We start from the raw sequence: 22914 nt of genomic DNA, 5'->3' as shown, positions 1-22914 counted from the left end.
TTGTGAAGGCTTTTCTTTCATTTATTTGTGTTTACATAACAGCCCATAAGAAATAAGTAGTAATCATACAAAGTGTAAATTCATTTACCTAGTTATATCTAACGTCATTTAAGAACGTAACAAAAAAAAAATCCACCTTCTCATCTCAAGGAGCAAGCCACCATGCAGCATGTGAACTAGATAACCAGTCAAATTCAAGTGCTACAACCCCATTCCGTACATCAATACTTGGATTTCTTCGATCAATGCTTGGATTCAAGTCTTCGTAGCAGCTTGGTAGGGTTAAAATCTAGTCTTTTGGCTCACAGCACCTAGTGGAACCTAAACTTCGGTCCCCTTGTAGGTGTAGTGGGGTCTTCTGTTGATGATTGTGTGATGCTGAGGATAATACTTCCAGATGGGTACAATGAGAGGCCTAATTGCATATCCATTTTGTTTGCCCAGAAAAAAAATCCAAATGCAACTGACACATGGTTATGTAGCATTACACAGACTGTCGCCTTTTTATTTCTGTGGCTATGGTCATGACAATAATTGATAACCATCCAAAACATAAACGAATTTCCACTGCTATACTTATCGAAATCTGACCAAAATGTCACCTTCTCATCTGAAGGAGAAAGCCAAGCAGCATATGAACTAGAGTATAGAATCCACTCAAATCCAAATGCTACAGAAGGCTTCTTCGAGTGCCCGTTTCCTGCTCAATTCCAAGCTCCACCCTCCCGCCCTTCCACCTCTCTCTGCTCTGAGTCTCGTCATTTCTTCATTGTCGTAATTGTAGGCATCCATGTCCGGGTTCAATCCAATAGGAATGGGCTGTGGAGCCATGCCTGTTGGCCGTGGCTGCCCAATTGCCCCCCCTGCAACCGCGGGGGCATAATAACCTTGCGCACCTGCACCGACACCTCCTTGAAAGCTCTGGCTCGTGGTCTGTACCAAAGTAGAGGTGAAAATAGGTGAGAATCATTGCGATTGTTGTAAGGATGCAAATCCACCTTCATAATAAGCACATTGGATCATTGCAGGCTTAAGTAGTACTCAGTGAGGAAGGTGTTAATACACATGCTCGCGTAAGAAAACATCTTTATTGGGAGATGAATTGGTTCTGCAAAATGAAACCACTTATACTTCTTGGAGGTGCAAGTATTTGCATCAATGCTCCCTTTCTGTAGAACGATTAGCTACAAATTCCTTGCTGAAATAGGATTTCCTCATCACACAGAATCTTTAAAACGTTTGCGTTATACATTGTTATACATTTTTTGCATCAAGTTTAAGAAATCACACAGTTATAAAGGATCTGCAAGACACATAGGTAGGCAGATTTAGGAAGTTTCCAGGCTCCATAGTAGTAACTGGAAGATGTATGAAGTTGTTTATTTTTATTTTCCAATTCGGCTATTTGTTTCTAAATACCGATGCAAAATGATCAGCTCTCAAGGAAGACTTCAAAATTAGTTGACGACAAAGCTAATCAATAATGCCGGAATGCAAGGGATAATTGCATATGAAGCAATGAATTAGTTTAAGGGTTGACAATAAACATAGGGAAATCCCCCACCTTAGGATGCTAACCTAGTTGAACTTAGGGCAATCTTAGAAATTTAGTTTGATCTTAAGTCAGGCACTGTAACTAAAGACAAGAAATGGTAATACACGTAATTTTCTCACTGGATCACTATCATGGTGTCCCTTGCTTGCGGCTAAAGCTGCAGCATATTCTTCAGCCTGTCATAGTCAAAAAAATCAGAATAAGGGTACATAAAAATTTTGCCCCTGATATCACAAAATCACCACCTTTAGCATAAACTAAATTAAATTGAATAAATGCAAAGTACGATAGGAAATTTAGTTAGCTATAAACCAAACCTTGCGGGCTTGAGCATTAATTATTTGTTCAGCATTTTCTTTCTGGTATTGTGCAATTTTTGCCTCAATAGCAGGAACATCTATTCCTTCAATCAAATTGAACGCTGCAAAGGAAACCATTTTCTGTTGGGTAAGATAAGGTTTACAGCCAAAAGGACAAATAGAATGAAGCTAAACCTAAACTCTTTGGATGAAGCGGATAGTTCAGGCTAAAAATATGAATAATGAAGATCTCATAACCTCAGTGTGAAGGTGACGAAACGAAGTTTCTCTTCTTAAAACAGTAAGTAGGTAACAATCATATGCCAAATCAAGAAACACCACTCCAAGATTTTGGAAGAAGGAAAGAATTTATTCTAAACAGCGAACTACTATAATATAGAGGACATGTACACTAACTTACTCATATCTTCCACTTCCTCTAAGTAATCATTGTACTCTCTCAATGATGGGAAATCCTCCTCTCTTTTATTAAATCTGCAAAAATTGTGCATTCTAGAAGTGAAAAACCTAAACAGAAATCAAGAAATTCATATGTGTATTAAGTGGTCGTGGAGGGCCTTAGTGCTAGAGGGAAAAGTCTCTGGTTCGAGTTGATGGAGCAACATCAGTCAGCTGTCGTAACTTACTTACCACCAACATGATAACATCACTATCACTGGCAATGTGGCTATCAAACACAGTACGCTTAATGAAGAAAGGAAAATCATGACAGAGGATCTCAGATGTTAAGCTTAGTGAAGTAGTGATAATCATGCAATAAGATGGTAGTTTGAATTGGCAATAAAGTACTTCATTTACCATTATGCAATTTATCAAGATCTTACAGATGGATTGATAAAACCATATCACAAACTCATTCTATGACGAAAAAATTTGCACCAAGTACTTACTAAGTACTGAAAAATCAGACCCACATATTCTTAGCTGATAGGTGTTGAAAAGCACCAATCCAATCCCTTTAGTTTACGCTTTGTGCGTTCCTTAGCATGTTTGTTTGATGTGTTTCTTGTTAGTTTTGATGTTAGTAGGCCTTGGGACTCAATAAGCACGAAAACATGTCAATTGGAGGACGTTAGAGATGTTGGGGAGCAAAGAGGAGAAGCCGATGTGCGAGAAGAGGCAAAATAGAGCGAAAATCATGTTTGCAGCATCTCTGGTCCGGACCAGCACCCAACAAAGCAAAACCAAGCTTGCAGCAACGATGATCCGGTTCTGGTCCGAAGCATGCCCGCGCAACTTAGACAACTCTCAGCAACGATGGTCCGGTTCTGGTCCGGACCAGCATGCCTTCACATGCTAACAGCTCACAGTAGCCTTGGTCCGGAGCTGGGCTGGTTTGGTCCGGACCAGCGGGACCGGACTTCTCCATTTTCAGCGGTTTTTTTATGTAATTTTTAGGGGAAAAACTATAAATAGGTCTTCCTAAACTTATATTAGGGTTCCCAACTTTTGTTTAGAGGCAAAGGAAGAGAGAAACACAATTGTTCATCATTGTTCTCCATGTTTTCATCAATTCCTAGCGCGTTCTTCTTCTCCATGGCCGGCTAAACCCCTTTTCTAGGGGGAGGATGAAGCCTCACACCAAGTAATCTTGTTCTTTTGCATAGATTAGGGTTTTTATTCGCATTGGATTATGTGTTCAGAACTCCTTTCATGATATCAACGGAATGGTTTTTAATTCTTTCATTCGGTTGAGTATTTGTATCCATGGTTTTCAAATATAGTTCACATAATGGTTTTCACTGTCCGCAATCCGGGTGACTGAGATGGGTTATGCTCGTGAGACGATCATGCCGTTAGGCAGCTAGACTGCGCTAGTGAGATGGTCCGTCCCGTGGGATAGTCCACGCCGGTTGGCGAATTGTAGAAATCTACTTGACCACTACCGATAGGGATTGCAAGCCCTAGCGATAGTGATTTGTGATTCGAGTATTAACTCGGTCTATGTGATACATGGTTATGCGGTTGGGGTGGATTCTAAACCCTAGATCCTTCTCTCATCGTTTCTAAACTCTTTTAATTAATTGCTCTTTAGTTTAATTAGTTTCCTAAAACAATCAAACCAATCAATCAAACTCTTTCTTTCCAAATTAGACTAGAAATTAATCAAATCTATCGTAACTCAGCCATTCAGTCCCAGTTGGAATAATATTCGGTCTTGACCACTATTGTACGGAGTAGTAGTTAATTCTTAGTTTTTATAAATATATTTTTGACACGTACGACGCAGTCATTAGCCACCAAATTTGAAGCCAATTCATGACCAACTTCAGTGGGGTTTCGCCAGATTTTTTCTTGAATATGCAATCTCATATTTCAGATCCAACTATCAATACTCGAAACAAGGACAAAGCTTTCCCCATCAAACCTTTTCACCATATGAATCACCCAAACCCTCGTAATTCCACCTTTCTTTCCCTAGTGCATACATAAAAACCTAATGCAATGATTCAATAACTTAACCTTCATAAATCCATAATGTTTTCCCCAATTTCACAGCTCAATCTAACTCTTTTACTTCTTAATCAATACAATTTGAATTTAAAAAAAATTAAATTTTCACCATTTTCTTTATGTACAGCACAATTAACCATATGGCCAACCCCATCTGCAAAAATTCAAACAGGGGCCAAAAATCAAATCTTTTCTCCAGAAGAATCACCCAAACTGGCCAAATCCTCTGAACTCCATCTCTCCTTTTATTTCCCTAATATAGACCTAAAATCTAATGTAGTGATTCAATAACTCAATCTTCATCAATCCACAGTGTTTTCCCCAATTTCAGAGCTCAATCTCACTCTTCTACTTCTTGATCAATGCAATTCAACCAAAACAATCAATTTTCCCCATTTTGATCATGTAAATCACAATTCACCATTTAGCACACTCTTTTACTTCTTGATCAATGCAGTTCGAGTAAAAAATACACAATTTTCCCCATTTTCATCATGTTAAACAGCACAATTCACCATTTAGCAAAACAAATATTCAAACCGGGACAAAAAAAAAAAATCAACAGTACCCAGACGCACGCACCTACAAAAATATCGAGATCGAGAGAGAGAGAGAGAGAGAGAGAGAGAGAGAGAGAGAGAGAGCGCGTACATGCTGGCGATTCTTTTGCGAATGGCCATCTCCTTGGAGAAGGGATTGACGACAACCATTGGCTTCTCGCGTGCTGGATTTTCAGACTGTTTTTACAGAATTCAATGGCTTGTGTCCGATGCTCCCTCGTAATGAATTTATATTCTCTTCGATAAAACGGGTTCGATACAGCGTGGCCAAATCTATTTTCGCATAAACAATTTCACACAAATCATCTCCGATTATGCATCGATTGGTGCTCGATCAATATGATCTTCAACTCTATATATCTTCTCAACGAGCTCTAGAACATGAACGCTTTAGATCGGAGAGATAAATCGGGATGAGATCACAATTTGACGGATTCGCATTGGAGTTTCCCTGCGACGTCGTTTCAAAGGAACTCGCACCTTCATACGCGAGGTTCTAAAAAATTCAGTGCGGCCAAGCCCATTTTCGCAAAAACAAATTCACTCAAATTGTCTGCGATCATATATCAATAAGTATTTGATTCACATAATCGTACACCTGTTATTTTTTCTTTACAAGATCTTTAATACGAACTGTTCAGATCACAGAGATAAACAGGAATGAGAACACAATTTGTCAAATACACGTTTAAAGGGACTTTTCAGGTTGAAGATGAGAAGTGTCTTTAAGTACGGCCGACGTCGTTTTTTTTAGGAAACCTCGCGTGTTGAAGTTGCGAGCTTAAAACGAAATGGTCGACGCCGTTACGGCATAGCTGGCGTCTGTTAAATGCGAGTTTTCTAGTGAGTGCTACTAATAACCGAATTCCAGATTTCGCCCAAAGATCTCTCTCTCTGCACATTGTATTTCACTGAATCTTCGTCTATAAACGGGTGTTAATTATTTACAAACTGATTCTGGCCTCACATTTTTAGATACGCAAAAGTTCAAATTTCTTTTTTTGGTAAATGCAAAAGCTCAGGTCGATCTTCATTTTACGGTACTTGCATGTTTATTTCTTTTTTACAATTCTTGTTATTATCACCAAGACTATAGTGTTTCCTTTCTCCACATGTGCCTCTATGGAATATCTCGAGTGTTCAGATAAGTTTCCACGTAGGTATATTTAGAAGTGTTGTTGCCCTACATTGATTAGCTACTGGATCTTTGGCTGTGGCCATGGCCGTTTCTCTCAGAATGAAGCCCGATTGTGATTTCAGAAGGTTCTATATCACAAGCTGTTACGTACATATCTTTTTGTATTCTTAAGTTAAATAAGAAATTGAGTTCATTATTCATATTTCTAGCAATGAGAGAAAATTCCTTATTTTGGTTGTCGTCATGGGAGTCTGGGACTACATTACTTTTCCATCGGTGTACACCGTCTTAGTGGTTGCTAGTATCCACGTGCGCACACAGCACACAATGTCGACGGTGTTTTATGAGATATATATATTTCTGTTGTGCAATCTTTGTTGTTAATTTATCGCAAGTAAGCTAGACAATGTGCATACACTTGAGGGACTGTTGTTCAATTCGGAGTCAGTGATTAATGACTTCTACATTGACATGTTGACCAGTTCTCATTGACAGGTAGTTTTGCTAGGATACCCATTGCGTGAAGTGAGGATATCTTTTTATACGGCTTTTAGAAAGAACCATTATTGTGCATGAATATATTCTAACATAGATTTTTAGAATTCAATTGAACTTCATCATTTCCCCCGGCTCCATCCCATTATTCTTTGGACAAAAGTACCACAGTTGACATGAATCAAAATAACAATATGTTGTGGTGTTGTCGAATCTGCCGGGGATCAGTGATTTTTGTTGTATTTCCCAGAATATCAATCGTTGTGCTGTATATTGAAACAGTGGTTGTTATTTTTTATTACTTCTATTAGACAAAAGATGCAAATTTATGCATTTGGTTGTCACTAGTTTGAAACCGGCATTTCAAAATAAGATTTCAGTGAGTTTGATGGAGAATTGGCTCTCATCTGCTTGCAGTTCAATCTAACTGTTTCAAGCATTGGTGGTGGTTTCAGGACAGAGGCTAGATGGTATTGATAGTGAAGCAGCAGCACAGAAGTTGAGAGGGCGTGCTGTAACAATAAAAGTGTTAAATTGTGGGCATTTGCTAATTTGTGGGCTTCCAATCTGATCTAATGTTTTTTCCTCTTCAAGGTAATGATTGGCAAAAGCAATTCCGGTTTTAGAGAGGTTCCAAGTTAGATTTTCTTGAAGCTTTCCCCTATATCCAGCACAATCATCCCTCATAGAACTCAAGATGGCCGTCTAGCTATTAGCTTTCTCTAAGGTAGTTTTACATCATTTGTCTCTTGGCCTTGCCATCTTTTCCCAATCTTTACATTTTGTTATTCTTTATATATTTGTTCAGGTGTTGAATAAAACCACCTTATTCTGATTTGACATAATGCTGCCGTTGATATGGAGAACACAGTTCATGAGATGGAGGATCAGGGGGTAAAATCATACATACTGGACCTGCAGAATAATTCGGTAACTTCCTTATTCTTAGCCAAAATGGAGAAATTTCTCATGCTGCGTTTGGGTCGTGAATTTGTAGATTTGTGTATGGAGGGCAAGAAAAATGATAGGGCAAGTTAGAAGAATATTTAGTTTACTCACTTCATACCTTCTAGAGTAATATTTTCCTTTACCTTTTCTCTTCCCTCCACCATTCTATATGGTACATAAACGGGCTTAAATTTGATATTGTCTTTCTCTATTATTCAAAATGTTTGCAAATTGTTTAACAGGGAGGTTTGGTGAAAAAGCAGGACTTGATGTTGCCCGAATACTAGACGGAAATGAGACACTTGTTAGAACAATTGATAGGGATGGCATTATGGCACCTATCAACATGGCTAATGGCCATGCCTTAACACATGATCCGCTTATTGTGCTCGTAAGTCTTCGACCATCTGCTTAAAGTTCCGTTTTCCAGGAAACCACTTTACTCGAGGAGCAAATATGTCAAGTGAATTACCTGAAACACATACCATTTCCATCCTGTATTCTTCTTAGATTTAATCCAATTACAATTTCGTCTAGGAAAAAGCCATGTTTTTTTTTTCAAAAATGTATCTGTTTGAGCTGGCTCTTCTTCGTGGCTTTAATGCTAAAACATGAAGGTACTTGGTATAGTGATCTTATAGGTCGAGTGCCACTTTGTTTAATTCTCTGTGCTGCTAAAACATGAAGGTACTTGGTATAGACTGTATAGTGATCTCATAGGTTGAGTGCCACTTTGTTTACTTCTCTGTGTTGAAACAGGTGAATAAGGAAAGTGCAAGTGCCGTGAGATTTTGGCTGGAGCTCTACACAACAATGGCTGAGCTATCCTTGTTGGGCACAAAACCTTTAGGAAAGGAAAAATTCCTCTTACAAAAAAGTTGGTACCTTATACATAAGTTTTCCCTGCTTGCACATGGTTTGAAGAACTAGGCAGGCATGTTTTAGTTTGGAAAAGCTAATAATCTTGACTCAAACCATGCCAACACACTTCCCTAGATGGAAAAAAATGATGACACTGCTCATGTGACTTGAAGATAGCATTGGCCATCTCTACAGCTCATGGATGGATTGCTGATTACTTTGAAGAACGACAAAGAATGCACTTTTAGATATAGTTTTTAGCATATTGGAATCCTTTTTTTATCTAGGAAATGTGGAACCCAAAGATGGCTCAGGTTAGTCGCAATAAACAATACCGAATGTTGCTTACTTTTGTAGCCATTGCTTTAGTTCTAGGGAGTCAACATTGATAGTGCTATATTGATACTTCTGTTACGTTCATGTTGTGGCCTCAATCCTGGGCTACTCCATTTTGGCTTCGTTGATGCCTCTGTTATGGTCTTGTTATGAGGGCCTCATTCGAGCTGAGACGCTGCTGCTGTTCCTAATCCCTTGGTGTTACTCCCCTGCTTTTGGAAGTGCTACTTGAAGGTCTCAGTTTTGGTCTTGTCAACACATGCTACTTTACTTTTTGGGTTGGAATGTAATTTAGCACTTAGCAACAAAAAAGAAAAGAAAAAGATTATGCGACCAATATGGTTATCAAAACAAAACATACCCTTCATTCCTTCTTTCTCATCACCTCCCTTGGAAGAGCATTTCCATGTCTTTGCGGCTCGTGGTGTATTTTTAACTCCAACCCAACTTCTTTGGCTCTATTTTCAATTGCATTGAGCGCAGCGTCGGTTTTCTCGCAATATCTTCTTCTGGATTTCAAGGAAGGAATCAATTCTCATTTCATCAAGGAAGCACAAATTAACCCCTAACACTAAACCTAACTGATTGAAAGAAAAACTATACTCAACCCCTAAACCACCTATCAACTCTCAATAAAAAAATGGCAAAGAATACATCAATATGACAATATGACAATTAAGGTACGAAGAAACCTACCCATAAGTTTCAGTCCTCTTGAAAACATTCCTTTGAACATCACGGACTCCTTCTAGACGTCTCGCTTGAATCCTACATGATTGAAAGAAAAACTAGGATCACCAACTATACTGAACCTCAGAACCACCTATCAACCCTCAACCAAAGAAAATATATAATACATCAAAATGTGAAAAAACAAACCACTGAGTTTCAGTCCTTGTGAACACCTTCCCTTTGAGCGTCACGGAATGCTTCCTGCTCGTCGATCAGCTCCAACAAATTTTCTCCAACTTGAGTGGGCATCTCCAGTACCAAACAGGGGACTTCGTTCAACATACCCCCATCAAGAAGTTGTACTCAGCATGAAGCTGGCAATCCGCCAACCATTGTTGTTAAAAAACTACGATACACAATACGTATCCCGTCATGTATCTTTTCTGTATAAAAATCCTATGATATGTGTATCCTACGATTTATACACGTATCCTAATTCTGTACGTATCCTACTATTACTTATTCGAAAAAAGTCAGACCAAACGGAACTCCAAATGCATTAATTTAAGTCGTTTGATCTAATTATGGCATCTTTCAAACCCTTTGATAGAAGAAATTTGATGTAGGACAAAAATGGAGAATTTTTGTATTTTATTTTTATTGTTTTAGAATAAGATTTTGATTAGGAATATTTTCGTTTAGGTTAGAATTATTAACTTTCCGTATTCAGTTTGATTTTGATTTCTACCTTTATTAGGATTCTTGGTCTACAAGAATTAGGATTTTATTTTAATTAATTAGGAAATATCTTTTATTTAATGCCGCTTGTTTTGGCATGATTTATTATTTCTTTACAGTAGGATTTCTAGGGTTAGGGTCTTATAAAAAGGGCTGTAACCTATTTAATTATTGGACTTTTAAGCTTTTTGATCAATAATATTCAGAGATTCTCTCTTTCTTTCTTGTGCGCAAGATTTGCTCGTTGCGACGAGTTGTTTATCTCGTTTGGACTAGTACGCTAACTAGTCTCTCGTGAATTCCGACGCGTCAAGTGGTATCAAAGCAAGGCTTTGCCTGGTTCGATGGCACCAAACAAAGTTGAAGACACACCTATTGACGTTCGTCGTGGTGAAGTATTTAACAAGACTCGCACCAAGGGATTTGCCCATGGTCAATCTGTTAAACGCAAAGTTGATAGGAACCGCGTTGAGGGATTTGCCCGCAACCAACCTATTAATCAAAACGTCTCCAGAAGATATTCTTATTATCAACTTGATAGTGAGGATGAATCTGCAGACGAGTTATTTGAGGATTATTATGGATATCAGTCGAATAAACGACACTCAAGGTTTGAAGGGTTTTATCACATAGATGACGACTTTTCAACTTTTCAGGTACAACCAATAATTCCTAGTTTTAATGGGTATTGCCATCCTGAGAATTTAATTTATTGGTTTCGTAAAGTTGATAAGTTTCTTGAGTATATGGAAATTCCGGAAGAAAAGGAAGTTAGATACGTGACTTGTAAATTACAAGGCTATGCTTCTAGATGGTGGAAGCAATTGCAATATAATCGGGAGCGCCAGTATAAACAACCAGTCAAGACATGGCTCAGGATGAGACGATTGATGAGTGATAGATTTCTTCAATCGCATCATGGTCAGATGTTATATGAAGAGTATCGAAGAAATCTTGAGTCCAAGCGATTGTCCCGAGATAATCTTGAGTTGTCTTATTCTTTTTCAAATAATAAAAATTATACCGTTGCGGCTACTGAAAACTCGAGGGACACATCACTGAGACTGTTGGGTTCGGGTCACTCAAAGCGTCAACAAACCGATAAAAATCTTTCAATCTCAGATTCATCACGTTCCAGCTATTATGATGGATATGAGATCGCAGAAGAGGAAGGAGATCGCATTGAACTAGAGGAGGTGATATTTGTTGAGCCCAACATCGAAGAAACAGTGGAGGTCGATATTGAATGCAGTCATTGTGGGCACATTGAAGCTGACGGTAAAGAGAAATTTGACCTTGGTATTAGCGAAAAAGAGGAAACTATAATTGAAGTTGATAATAAAAAAAAAGGTATCGATTTTGGTGATCAAGTTGTTGATGACCAAAATAATTGTCCATTGGAGGTGGTTGATACTAATATTAGTGTCAATGAGGAGATTTTGGTTAGCGACATTGACGAAAGTAAATTGGTGTCCGAAAAAGTAGATTCAAAAGATTCAGCCAACGATCATGTCGAAGAATACATTCATGGAAAGGATTCAAAACATGATTGCGGGCAAAGCAGAATTAATGATGCTAATTTTGTCGATTTTCTTGGTGTGCAACAATTTGATTGGGTTCCGAACATTCGTCTAATACATCTTGTTAACAAGTTGAAGTACGAAGAGAAAAGATCATTGCATAAATACTTTTCTTTAAATGATTTTTGGAAGACGAACAAGAGGTTGAAGTATTCCAAATATCTATTTTTTTTGGAGTGGAAGGTGGCAAGTTTCTAATGAGAACTCGAGGTCGAGTTCTTTTGAAGAAAAGGAGACTGATGTAGGACAAAAATGGAGAATTTTTGTATTTTATTTTTATTGTTTTAGAATAAGATTTTGATTAGGAATATTTTCGTTTAGGTTAGAATTATTAACTTTCCGTATTCAGTTTGATTTTGATTTCTACCTTTATTAGGATTCTTGGTCTACAAGAATTAGGATTTTATTTTAATTAATTAGGAAATATCTTTTATTTAATGCCGCTTGTTTTGGCATGATTTATTATTTCTTTACAGTAGGATTTCTAGGGTTAGGGTCTTATAAAAAGGGCTGTAACCTATTTAATTATTGGACTTTTAAGCTTTTTGATCAATAATATTCAGAGATTCTCTCTTTCTTTCTTGTGCGCAAGATTTGCTCGTTGCGACGAGTTGTTTATCTCGTTTGGACTAGTACGCTAACTAGTCTCTCGTGAATTCTGCTGCGTCAAAATTCAACCTCAATGTAGGTCTTGTATAAAATAAAGAAGGTCTTGTATAAAATAAAGAACCATACTTCGATTGTATTTTGTCTTACTTTTCTTTTCCTAACAAAGAGAACATAAAGCCTTAATTTAATAGGTCCCAGTTGAGAAACTTAAAATTTTGCATCTTTTTATTTTTTTTTAATGTAAGCATAGTTTGTTGGTGTTATTAGATGTATCTACTTCTTAATTACATTTTAATTATGATTAACATTGTTGAAATATAAACTAAATTTAGTATTTCGACAAAGCTTCAATTGATAAAATCCAAATATGATAGATATTATCGAAAAAGATATAAATATCTAATTTTTAGAAACTCTAAATATCTAGCTCTAGAATCTCTAGAATATTCTTGTGAAATATCTAGAGTTTTTTTTGTGAGAATTAGTCTCATGTGTAATTCTAGAATTACCTCAAAGTTTATCTTGTATGAAAATATCTTTGTACTAGAGTTTACATGGAGTAGTACAAATAGGGATGGGTTCTAACCATTTTGTACCAAGCCAAAAAAAAGTTTGAGTTCAAGTGCAATATAAATACTTCCCTTCGCCACTCTTGTCTTTAGTATTCTCCCTCTTCCAAAACTATTGTCCAACTACTTCTACTCTTCTACTCTTCCAGCAAACGTATCTCAAGAAACATGATACATATCTCGATACGAACTATACAAGTGAAAAAACGATACGTGATACGTATCCCGATTTGAAAACATTGCCGCCAACGTCCTGCATATCGGAAAAAATGGGCTTAGTTCACACAATTTTGGGCGAGTTTGAGCCAAAAATTAAGTGGGACCCGAATACCTCGAGAGGTGGGTCCAAGTGGATTTATCATCTCCTTTGTTAGAAGATTAATCCACAAAAGAAGTGAACAAAAAACCATTGAAGATTGAATGAGAAATTGTCAACCAAAATAAGGGACAGTCCGGTTTTTGGCTTCAAAAGTGTGCTATTGAATGTAGCTGCTGTTGCAACTTGCAGAAGCAAGTTTGATTTTTGCTACAAGAGCTGGAGCACCTTTCCTCAGTTTTCAAACTGTATTTATGGAGCTTGTCTGTCCACCCAATACCCAACTGTGGAAGAAGGGGGTCAAGCATTGAATTCTTGTTCCAATTCCACAGTTCTCTTTTGCCTATAAATAGGCATCCTCTGCATGAGAAAAAAGAAGGAAGAATATTCCAGTGATACATTACCTCTTTTTCCTGTAAACCTTTTGTGTTTTGGTTTTATCATCCGAGAGAGTACTACGCACATAAATTCTGTTCGCAGCAAGTTCAAGTGTGGTGCACGCTTAAACTTTCAACCGGTTAAATCCTGGGAGACAGACGTCTACTAAAACCTCTAGCACCCCGGTGAGGTGACGAATCTGTTTTAAGGACACCGTGTGTAACACGGGTGTCGGTCTGTATCCAATATATTTTAGATTCTATATTTTTCCTTATGGTTTTCAGATTTGAATAAAAGTTAGCTAAACTGTTTTTATACCGCATGCGTGCAACACTGTATGCTTGAGTGATTACAGCGAAGATACCGCTTGTCTCATTACCAATATTTCGATCGGTGTGATATCTTCTCGCTCAATCCATATACGCCAATCTGATTTCCCTAACAGTAGTTGTCCGTCTAGGAAGTCATATAGTGTACCCTCAGTTTCCATCAAAAAGATTGTACTTGTCCTGAGTTTAATGATAACAAGATTGTATGAATATTCTAACGCATCAAGAACAAGAAAGGAAACAAACAAACAATGCACAAAAAGTAAGATGTGACCAATTCAATTAAGGGTACCTCTCAGTTTCTTTGATCACCAACAATTCATCGTTATTAGGTCCTTTGGCCGGCTCGTCATGGAGGTAAAAAGATGTTTCTCCGGCTTCCATGAAGTACAATCGGTTCACTATAGACAGCGTGAGAATCCCATCGTACTCCGCACGGAGTCTTCATGGATTTCAGTGAAGATTTTGGTGGTGTCAACCTCATGCCGTAAATTTCTATTAGGGTGGAAATCCCGGGCTCTCTGGAGGTAAGCTATCCATATTTCCCTAGTGGACGCATTTCTTGAAACCCCAAGAAGGTCATACAGACTACTACTTGCTCTTCTCCTCAGTTTCAATGTACCCCATGCTTCTGATGACATCCATATTTCCAAGTGGGTTTCGAGAATTTTAATTGAGTGAGAGAAAAAGAGATTCTTGATTGAGAGAGAAAGAGGGAGGGAGGGTGAGAGTGAAAGGTTATATCAACGGCTTTACATAACGTATTTTAACTAACTTCCGACTACAGGTACCAAAATTAAGAAAATTATCATGTGAACACCAAATGAAGGGACCCACTTTGGGATTCTACACAAATGATCGGAGCCGTTCAATATTCTTAAAACAGTTTTTCAACTATCATTTTACAAAATTAGCTCAGTTGGACATCGGTAACGGCATGATCGATTCTATGCCCAATTTGCTGATAGGAAATTGAACAAAGAATTGATCAAACCCTTACCGACATCCAACTGAGCTAATTTTTTACATGGACCTTTAAAAATACATGTATTTTTCAGCATTCTTCTCTGCATAGCAATATAGCATGGGTTCATACTAGAGATTAACACCAAAATAAAAGAGAGATTTGATTGCATGGAGAATGTCTGAACCAAAAAATCACTATATATGTGAATATTTAACTATATACTTTATTATTTCAAGGGTACTTTGCAGGATTTAAAGACCTCTTTAATGTGAAATTAAAAATGAAAATTGCATACTATCATGCCATGCATAGCACAGATTTTTACTAGTAATGGTGTATGTGGGAATGTTACGGGCAGATGACCGGCTTTATACTTTTGGAGGTCCTAAGCCATCTTGCAGAATGGGTCCTGTCTATTTTCACTATTAAATTCAAAACTGAGAATATATATATATATATATATATATATATATATATATATATATACATATATATATATATATATATGAATATATACTTATATGTTCTTATTGTTTGTTTTAGATAATTTGAGCTTATAAATATATATATATATATATATATATATATATATATATATGAATATATAGTTATATGTTCTTATTGTTAGTTTTAGTTAATTTGAGCTTATAAACAAACTTATGAAAGAACATAAGACATAAGATAAAATATCAAAAAATTTAAAGGAATAGAAAATATTTGTGTATATTTACTTGCAAAACATAGATAGTATAAATATTTGTTTCTTAACTTTAGAGCACCTTGAATCAAATACCGCAGCTTTGTGCCTTGTGGCGGTCTATTAGTTTGTTTGATTGGGACTGGGATTTGGTCTTAGTTTAGATAGGAATGCTAACTTTGGACAAAAGTGCATAGATTCAGAGCCGTCAAATGCACGTGGAGGAACACCACCTCGTATAGTGTGATTGGTTCTAACTCCTTGCTAAGGGAGAGGTCTTGAGTTCGAGTCCTCGTGAAGGAGGTGCTCAACTCCTGTTGTAACTACTAAAACAAGTAACCCCTAACATCCAATCGTATGACATATATATATATATATATATATATATATATATATATATATATATATATATATATGCACATGAATCTCACTCGGTAGATGCGTCAAAGTTATAAATCTCGTACCAGACATCATACCATTTTTCCAGTTGGTATGGTACATATCGGTATCATACGGGTACCGATATGTTTGGGTGTAATGTAGGGTTCAACTACAAAAATCAAATTGATCAAGTATTGTTAGCAATTTAAAATTTTACATTCCCTTGAGAAAAATGGATCGTTACAATTCTTCACGTTTCTCAATTGATTTCATTGAAACACTTATCGATTGATATCTGATCACTATGATTTTTTGCACGAATAATGTAGATGTCTTTTGAGCTACAAAATGAACGATTTGAATTGTCAAAATATGTTGTGATTATTGGGTGGTATATTTAGGGTAGGAGTAGTTAATTTCGTTTTCATGTCCTAACTATCCACATTTTTGTTTACTTCGTCCCTAAAATCACCTATTTCACGGATACAGGACGGAAAATAGGTCACGTGAGGACCACATGTCTTTAAATTACTGTTTGACATTATCTGCTTTGTCTATTACAGGCAATTCTTAAATTTTTTTTTTTAAAAAAAAAAAAACATGAAACACCCTTCAAATTTTCACGTGAGGACCACATGCCTTTAAGGGAGTGATTTATGCACTCCCCTTCTTACTAACCACACTCTCTTTTTTTTATTTTGAGGATCTAAAATTTCCAAAAACACCCTTCCACTCTTCAATATTTTCTTTTTGTTGTTATCCAAATGAAATGATTTCTACAAAAAGTTTAAGGATGTGTTGTTAATTTCTCATATAGTACTAAAAACAAAAGGGAGAGTGTGCTTAGTCAAAAGAGGAGTACAAAAATCACTCTCCTTCGTTTATGCAATTTAATCCTCAAAATTCATCTTCAATTTCACACTGCGAATTCTTCCTACCTGTAGCCTCGGATCACGTGCAAGCGCAATATTCATCACTAGGATTGCAAGTAATAACCGAGTTATCTCAGTTAAGGGAAATGTCTACGGCACCCTTTTACTTACATTTTTTTTTTGAACAGCAATTTTATTTATTATTAATCTTTAAAATTGTTACACATCTCCTTTACTTTCAAAACCTAACCACACCACCCTTAACAATTGTACTAGATTGATACAAAACCGAAAATACAAAGGTCAACATCACGCCAATTGAAAGTAGAATTACAAAATCAAGCCGATTCAAAATCGAGCCAAGAAAATATTAAGTAGACCGAAGAATCCAAACGTTTGTCATTAATAGCATAAGCGTATTGCTCTTTTTTTTTTATCCGCAGCGTATCGTACTTGATACGCCCAGTAAAATGGGCACATAAATCTCTCCAAATACTCATGTAGTAATCGCTTGTCCACACCAAAAAAACAAACATATTACTGAGCCCAAAAGTGGCCCAAAAGTGAAGAGTACGAGAACAAATGGTTGAATATTCCATTTCTCATTTTTAGTCTGTTCAGCTTATATACTCCATATTAGAATTCCACAAGCTAGCGGCCCCGAAATTATCATCGATTGACATCCACCTGAAAATAACAGGACAAAAAAAAGCTAAATATTGGCCTTCAAAGAAAGCCATATCGGCTAACCATCCACCCATTAACAGACATAAACAACATAGACATAATGTGTACACGGTCCAACGCGAGTATAACCATTATTGTTACGTACACATCAAACAGTCATATTCAAAAGGAGACATATTCAAAAGGATCAGATGAATAAAGCTTCTTGGAACAGAAAATCGAAAATAGATTTCCTTGGCCTCGTTTCCACTAAGGACGGTTCACTATCTTTCTACATGTGGTAGTATTTCTACCCCTGTAATTCCACGGAAATTTCCTTAATATCACCAGAATAATTCTCGTCTTTTCTTTTCCTTTTCTGAAACGGAGAATAATTCTCCTCTGGAATGAGTCTACCCTGTTTGTTCAAGTTCCTAATGCAACAAAACAAGTAGTGACGTAAAAGTGTCAACAAGAACTTAATTCAATTTACTGTGCGATTTATTTGGGATAACAGAAGAGAAGCTAGAAGTCAGCTTTGGAGTGTCCTATCCTCTTGTCCCTTATTCTCTGATAATGTGTCATGCGTCCTCTTTGGAGAGAAGCTAGAACATTTTAATGTTCTAGAATGCTATAAGGGTTCACTCTCCTATTGAACACTCGCATAATCTAATCTGGTATCCTAGATCTATTTCCACGCATTGATTTGTACTTTGGACGGCTATAAAAGGAAGGCTTGGAACTAAAGATCAGATTATTAATTGGGGCATTCATACTTCACCTAACAAAGTGAATTGGCATGTGCAAAATCCTTTTACAAAATTGTTTGAAAGCTTGCTAGGGCATTCAAACCCTTTTCCAGTGTCGTAAACGTGAGATCCAAGGTTAGGCTAAGGGTACTCAATTCACCTTTGTGAAACCCTCCCCTCATAAATCTTTGTACATGCCACTACTGGTGAATTCCCCCAAAGGTTGTATCCCTGTTTCCGAGTTTGTTTGGACGATTTCCTCCGGTAATGTGGCAGGTGTGGCTCCTTTTTACTACACAGATTGAGCAATGGGAACAACTCAACTTGGAAAGGTGGCTAAAATCCATTGGTTCGACACAATCCACGGGTTTCCTCGCCGACGTAAAGACCCATGCCACAACCTGGGGGTCATATCTCAAGTCTTAGAATCATGAGACAGGTCTGCTCTCAACTGACAAGTACAAAAGAGTTTCCAAAGACACTAGATTAATAGGTAAAAACCTCCTCTGTCAAATGTACGAAACAAACAATGAGAATTTCAGCTATTTAAAACTGGCCCGCTAGAGAACAAATTCTTGGGAAATTGCATTGGGCCACCTCTTAGAGAATTGATTTACTAGTGAAAAAAAGGTCCATTTTGAATGGCAAAACAACTAATATTGAGTTTGGGCTCTGAGTTGTAGGCAAGGGGGTGCCACTTTAGTCCAGAGGATAAGGTATGGGGCTTCCCCTAAATCTGCTTGGAATCGGTTATTTATTAGCTCAAATAGCTCAATGAAAGTGCACAAAAATTAGGAGATTTTAGGTCGGTTATTAAACAAGCTAGCAAAAGTTTGCACTGAGATATTCAAAAGTTTGTTATGAAGGGAGGAAATAGAGAAGTGAACAAGAAGGATCTCCTATAGAGAGATTAGTCAACAGTGTGGCAAAGGTAACGGAAAACACTGAGACTTGTCTAAGCACTCAAAAAAAGGGTCCAAGACGCCATACACACAATCTGGTATTTCGTAAAAAAAACATATCATCCCGCGTATCATAAACAATTGATTTTCTATTTTGCATCAGTTCCCCATAGAGTATAACAGTCTATAAAACCGAACTACGATATCATCCATAAATCTTGATTCCATTGAAAAATCACTATGAGTTGAGCAACTGAAGTTGTGTGTTGACATGATGATTCAAATATACTAACTAACCGTGCTAAGGCTGCAGCTCTGTCCAGAACCATTTTTCTTCACCATCACCTAAACCTACAAAAGGGGAAACGAAAAAACTCAAAATTATATATGTGTAGAGCTCTGACAAAAACACTTACTTAGAAACATCTAAACAACTAACTGAAACAGCATCCAATATTGTGGCGAAAAAGCAAAGATTGCCTGCATATTTCAAAGTTCTAAGCAACCAGACTTATTCATTTTTACATAAGCAAAATTAAGGGGGAAAAGTGGCGAAGGAGTCTGATTTACCTTGTCCAGGTTTGAGCCTGAGAGATTTCACTGACCACGGATTGCGGCCATGGGGCGGTCCCATTAACACCTCTGTCTGATAGATCTTAACCTTGCCATCATCAGCAAGATCATTGGCCTCAAAAGTTATGTAGAATGTCATTAAACAAGACGGCTGAGCCATTACAGTTAAAACCTTCACGAACTGCAGCTCAAGACCAAGTTTTTCCTGCACGTCGCCCATAGATGTCATCATGAGGGTATGCCATTACAATCATGAATCATAGGTCAAAATAAATTTGTCAATTATCATTAGTTACTCTTTCCACCGCAAAGGGCTGTCAGCAGCTCCCCTCCATACCTCGTCTCGTCATATCCCTCCCAACTCCCATGTCGTGGGCCACCATGGCCCAAAACAATGATACCAATCGATCATCTCGTAAGTCATAAATAAACAGCAATAATATGCTGGGATCTAACATGAAAATATTGATTGAACATCGAGGGGAGGGCACCTAGAGTCATGGAAAGCAGCCTAATTATCCAAACATCACATCAATGTATAGAAAATTAGAAATTATTTTGGGGGAAGATTCAGAAGACATACCTAATAGCGCAAGTTGTATTCGTTGACAGCAAGCCGAGAACACATGTCTTAGTCGTAGCACCTTTCCTCTTTGCTTATCTCCATCTCGCGAGCTCCACCGAACCAATAAGGCCCACTATCAGGTGCGAAGGGATGCTCAGACTCCTAATGAAGTTTAGGTTAGAAATCTGATTAGGATAATCCAAACTGAGCCAAACTTTAGGGAATATTCATGCTAGTCTCTGGGTACTTCAAACTTCCAAATGACAAACCAAAGCCACAAAAACCGGAACTGAAAACTGCAGTGATGGATCAAGAAAACTAACCGCAGATGAGGTTCAACGCAATCCCAATAAAACCCTTCCCTAATCAAGCATGACTCCGACAATTAAAACATCATTTTTTACCTACATATAAATAGTGCCATCCACAAGAATGGACTGAAAACGGACAAACCATATCACAAACTCATTCTATGACGAAGAAATTTGCACCAAGTACTTACTAAGTACTGAAAAATCAGACCCACGTATTCCTAGCCACCAAATCTGAAGCCAATTCATGACCAACTTCAGTGGGTTTTCGCCAGATTTTTTCTTGAATATGCAATCTCGTATTTCAGATCCAACTATCAATACTCAAAACAAGGACAAAGCTTTCCCCATCAAACCTTTTCACTAAATGAATCACCCAAACCCTCTTAATTCCATCTCTCCTCTCTTTCCCTAGTGCAGACATAACAACCTAATGCAACGATTCAATAACTTAACCTTCATAAATCCATAATGTTTTCCCCAATTTCAAAGCTCAATCTAACTCTTTTACTTCTTAATCAATACAATTTGAATTTAAAAAACTAAATTTTCACCATTCTCTTCATGTACAGCACGATTAACCATATAGCAAACCCCACTTGAAACTAATGGGGCCAAAATTTAATCTTTTCACAAGAAGAATACCCCAAACTGGCCAAATCCTCATAATTCCATCTCTCTTTCCCTACTACAAGACCTAAAACCTAATGAAGTGATTCCAAAACTAATTTTCATATATCCATAATAATAGTTTGCCCAATTTCAGAGCTTAAAACCTCACTCTTTACTTCTTAAACAATGCAATTCGAACAAAAAAAATAAAAAATTTCACCATTTTCTTCATGTACAGCACAATTAATCATATAGCAAACCCCATCTGCAAAATTCAAACAGGGGACAAAAATCAAATCTTTTCACCAGAAGAATCACCCACACTGGCCAAATCCTCTGAACTCCATCTCTCCTTTTATTTCCCTAATATAGACCTAACATCTAATGTAGTGATTCAATAACTCAATCTTCATAAATCCACAATGTTTTCCCCAATTTCAGAGCTCAATCTCACTCTTCTACTTCTTCATCAATGCAATTCAACCAAAACAATCAATTTTCCCCATTTTGATAATGTAAATCACAATTCACCATTTAGCGATTTTGAAACAGGGACCAAAAATCAGATCTTTCCACTAGAAGGATCATCCAAAGACTCTCAATTCCATATCTTCTTCCTTTCCCTAATATATCTTCATAAATCCACACCGTTTCCCCAATTTCACAGCTCAATCCCACTCTTTTACTTCTTGATCAATGCAGCTCGAGTCAAAATACTCGATTTCCCCCATTTTCATCACGTTAACAGCACAATTCACCATTTAGAAAAACAATATTCAAACAGGGACAAAAGAAAAAAAAATCAACAGTACCCAGATGCACGCACATACAAAAATATCTAGAGAGAGAGAGAGAGCGTACATGCTGGCGATTCTTTTGCGAATGGCCATCTCCTTGGAGAAGGGATTGACGCCAACCACTGGGCTTTTCGCGTGCTGGATTTTCAGACTGTTTTTACAGAATTCAATGGCGCGTGCTCCCTCGTAATGAATTTATTCTGTTCGATAAAATGGGTTTTTGATACTGTGCGGTCAAATCTATTTTCACAAAAAAAATTTCACTCAAATCATCTCCGATTATGCAGCGATCAGTGCTCGAATAATATGATATTCAACACTATATATCTTTCCAACAAGCTCTACAACATCAACGCTTTCGATTGAAGAGACAAATCGGGATGAGATCACAATTTGACGAATTCGCGTTGGAGTTTCCCCGCGACGTCGTTTCAAAGGAACTCGCACGTTCATACGCGAGGTTCTAAAAAATTCAGTGTGGCCAAGCCCATTTTCACAAAAACAAATTCACACTAATTCTCCGCGATCATATAACAAAAATCACTCGATTCCAATAATGCTGATCATGGTATTTCCTCTTTACAAGATCTACAAGATGAACTGTTTCGATCACAGAAATAAACAGAAACGAGCACACAATTTGTAGAATACATGTTTAAAGTAACTTCGCAGGTTGAAAATGCGAAGTGTTATTAAATGAAAGCAACGTCGTTTTTAATAAAACTCCCGCGTCGAACAGGCGAGCTTATAATGAAACCTAAAACTCCCGCGTCGAACATGCGAGCTTATAATGAAACCTGTTCAACGCCATTTTGACATAGCTCGCGTCTGTTATATGCGGGTTTACTAGTGAGCGCCAGACCTAACCGACTCCTGATTTCCCCCAAGATCTGTCTCTCTCTTTCTCTCTCTCTCTGTTATATGCCGAAACCAGTGCAAGCGGCTGCAGCATCAGCCCTTGCCT

The 22914-nt window shown here is 37.4% G+C and overlaps 1 protein-coding gene and 1 long non-coding RNA gene across 4 annotated transcripts; both read right to left on the bottom strand.

Moving 5' to 3' along the window:
- LOC131303127 (uncharacterized) lies at positions 1-22284 on the bottom strand. Of its 3 annotated transcripts, none has more exons than XM_058329932.1 (5): positions 22015-22284; positions 2276-2349; positions 1873-1976; positions 1660-1731; positions 1-933 (listed from the first exon to the last, which is right to left on the bottom strand). In XM_058329932.1, exons 1-5 carry the CDS (start codon positions 22041-22043, stop codon positions 658-660), a joined length of 555 nt encoding a protein of 184 aa, XP_058185915.1. In that variant the 5' UTR covers positions 22044-22284; the 3' UTR covers positions 1-657. The 3 variants fall into 3 exon arrangements, with proteins under 3 accessions (XP_058185915.1, XP_058185906.1, XP_058185911.1); XM_058329923.1 differs by lacking the exon at positions 22015-22284 and adding an exon at positions 4981-5551; XM_058329928.1 differs by lacking the exon at positions 22015-22284 and adding an exon at positions 4981-5551 and having other exon boundaries at positions 1675-1731.
- On the bottom strand, positions 8733-9689 carry LOC131303179 (uncharacterized). The gene is made up of 3 exons (XR_009191915.1): positions 9547-9689; positions 9364-9435; positions 8733-9176 (listed from the first exon to the last, which is right to left on the bottom strand). It is a non-coding gene; the product is annotated as an uncharacterized LOC131303179 (long non-coding RNA).
- Positions 22285-22914: the final 630 nt, after the last annotated feature.

The sequence above is a fragment of the Rhododendron vialii genome, chromosome 1a (assembly GCF_030253575.1).
Source record: "Rhododendron vialii isolate Sample 1 chromosome 1a, ASM3025357v1".
NCBI classification, from domain to species: domain Eukaryota; kingdom Viridiplantae; phylum Streptophyta; class Magnoliopsida; order Ericales; family Ericaceae; genus Rhododendron; species Rhododendron vialii.
This window is presented reverse-complemented; position numbering and strand designations above follow the sequence as displayed.

What these genes read in the sequence shown, in the direction of transcription:
- LOC131303127 (XM_058329923.1), bottom strand. Translation starts at nt 5,039, where the DNA reads ATGGTTGTCGTCAATCCCTTCTCCAAGGAGATGGCCATTCGCAAAAGA. An exon ending in CGCAAAAGAATCGCCAGCAT is followed by an intron (nt 2,350 to 4,980) that starts GTACGCGCTCTC and finishes CAATTTTTGCAG; the next exon opens with ATTTAATAAAAGAGAGGAGG. An exon ending in AGAGGAAGTGGAAGATATGA is followed by an intron (nt 1,977 to 2,275) that starts GTAAGTTAGTGT and finishes TTTCCTTTGCAG; the next exon opens with CGTTCAATTTGATTGAAGGA.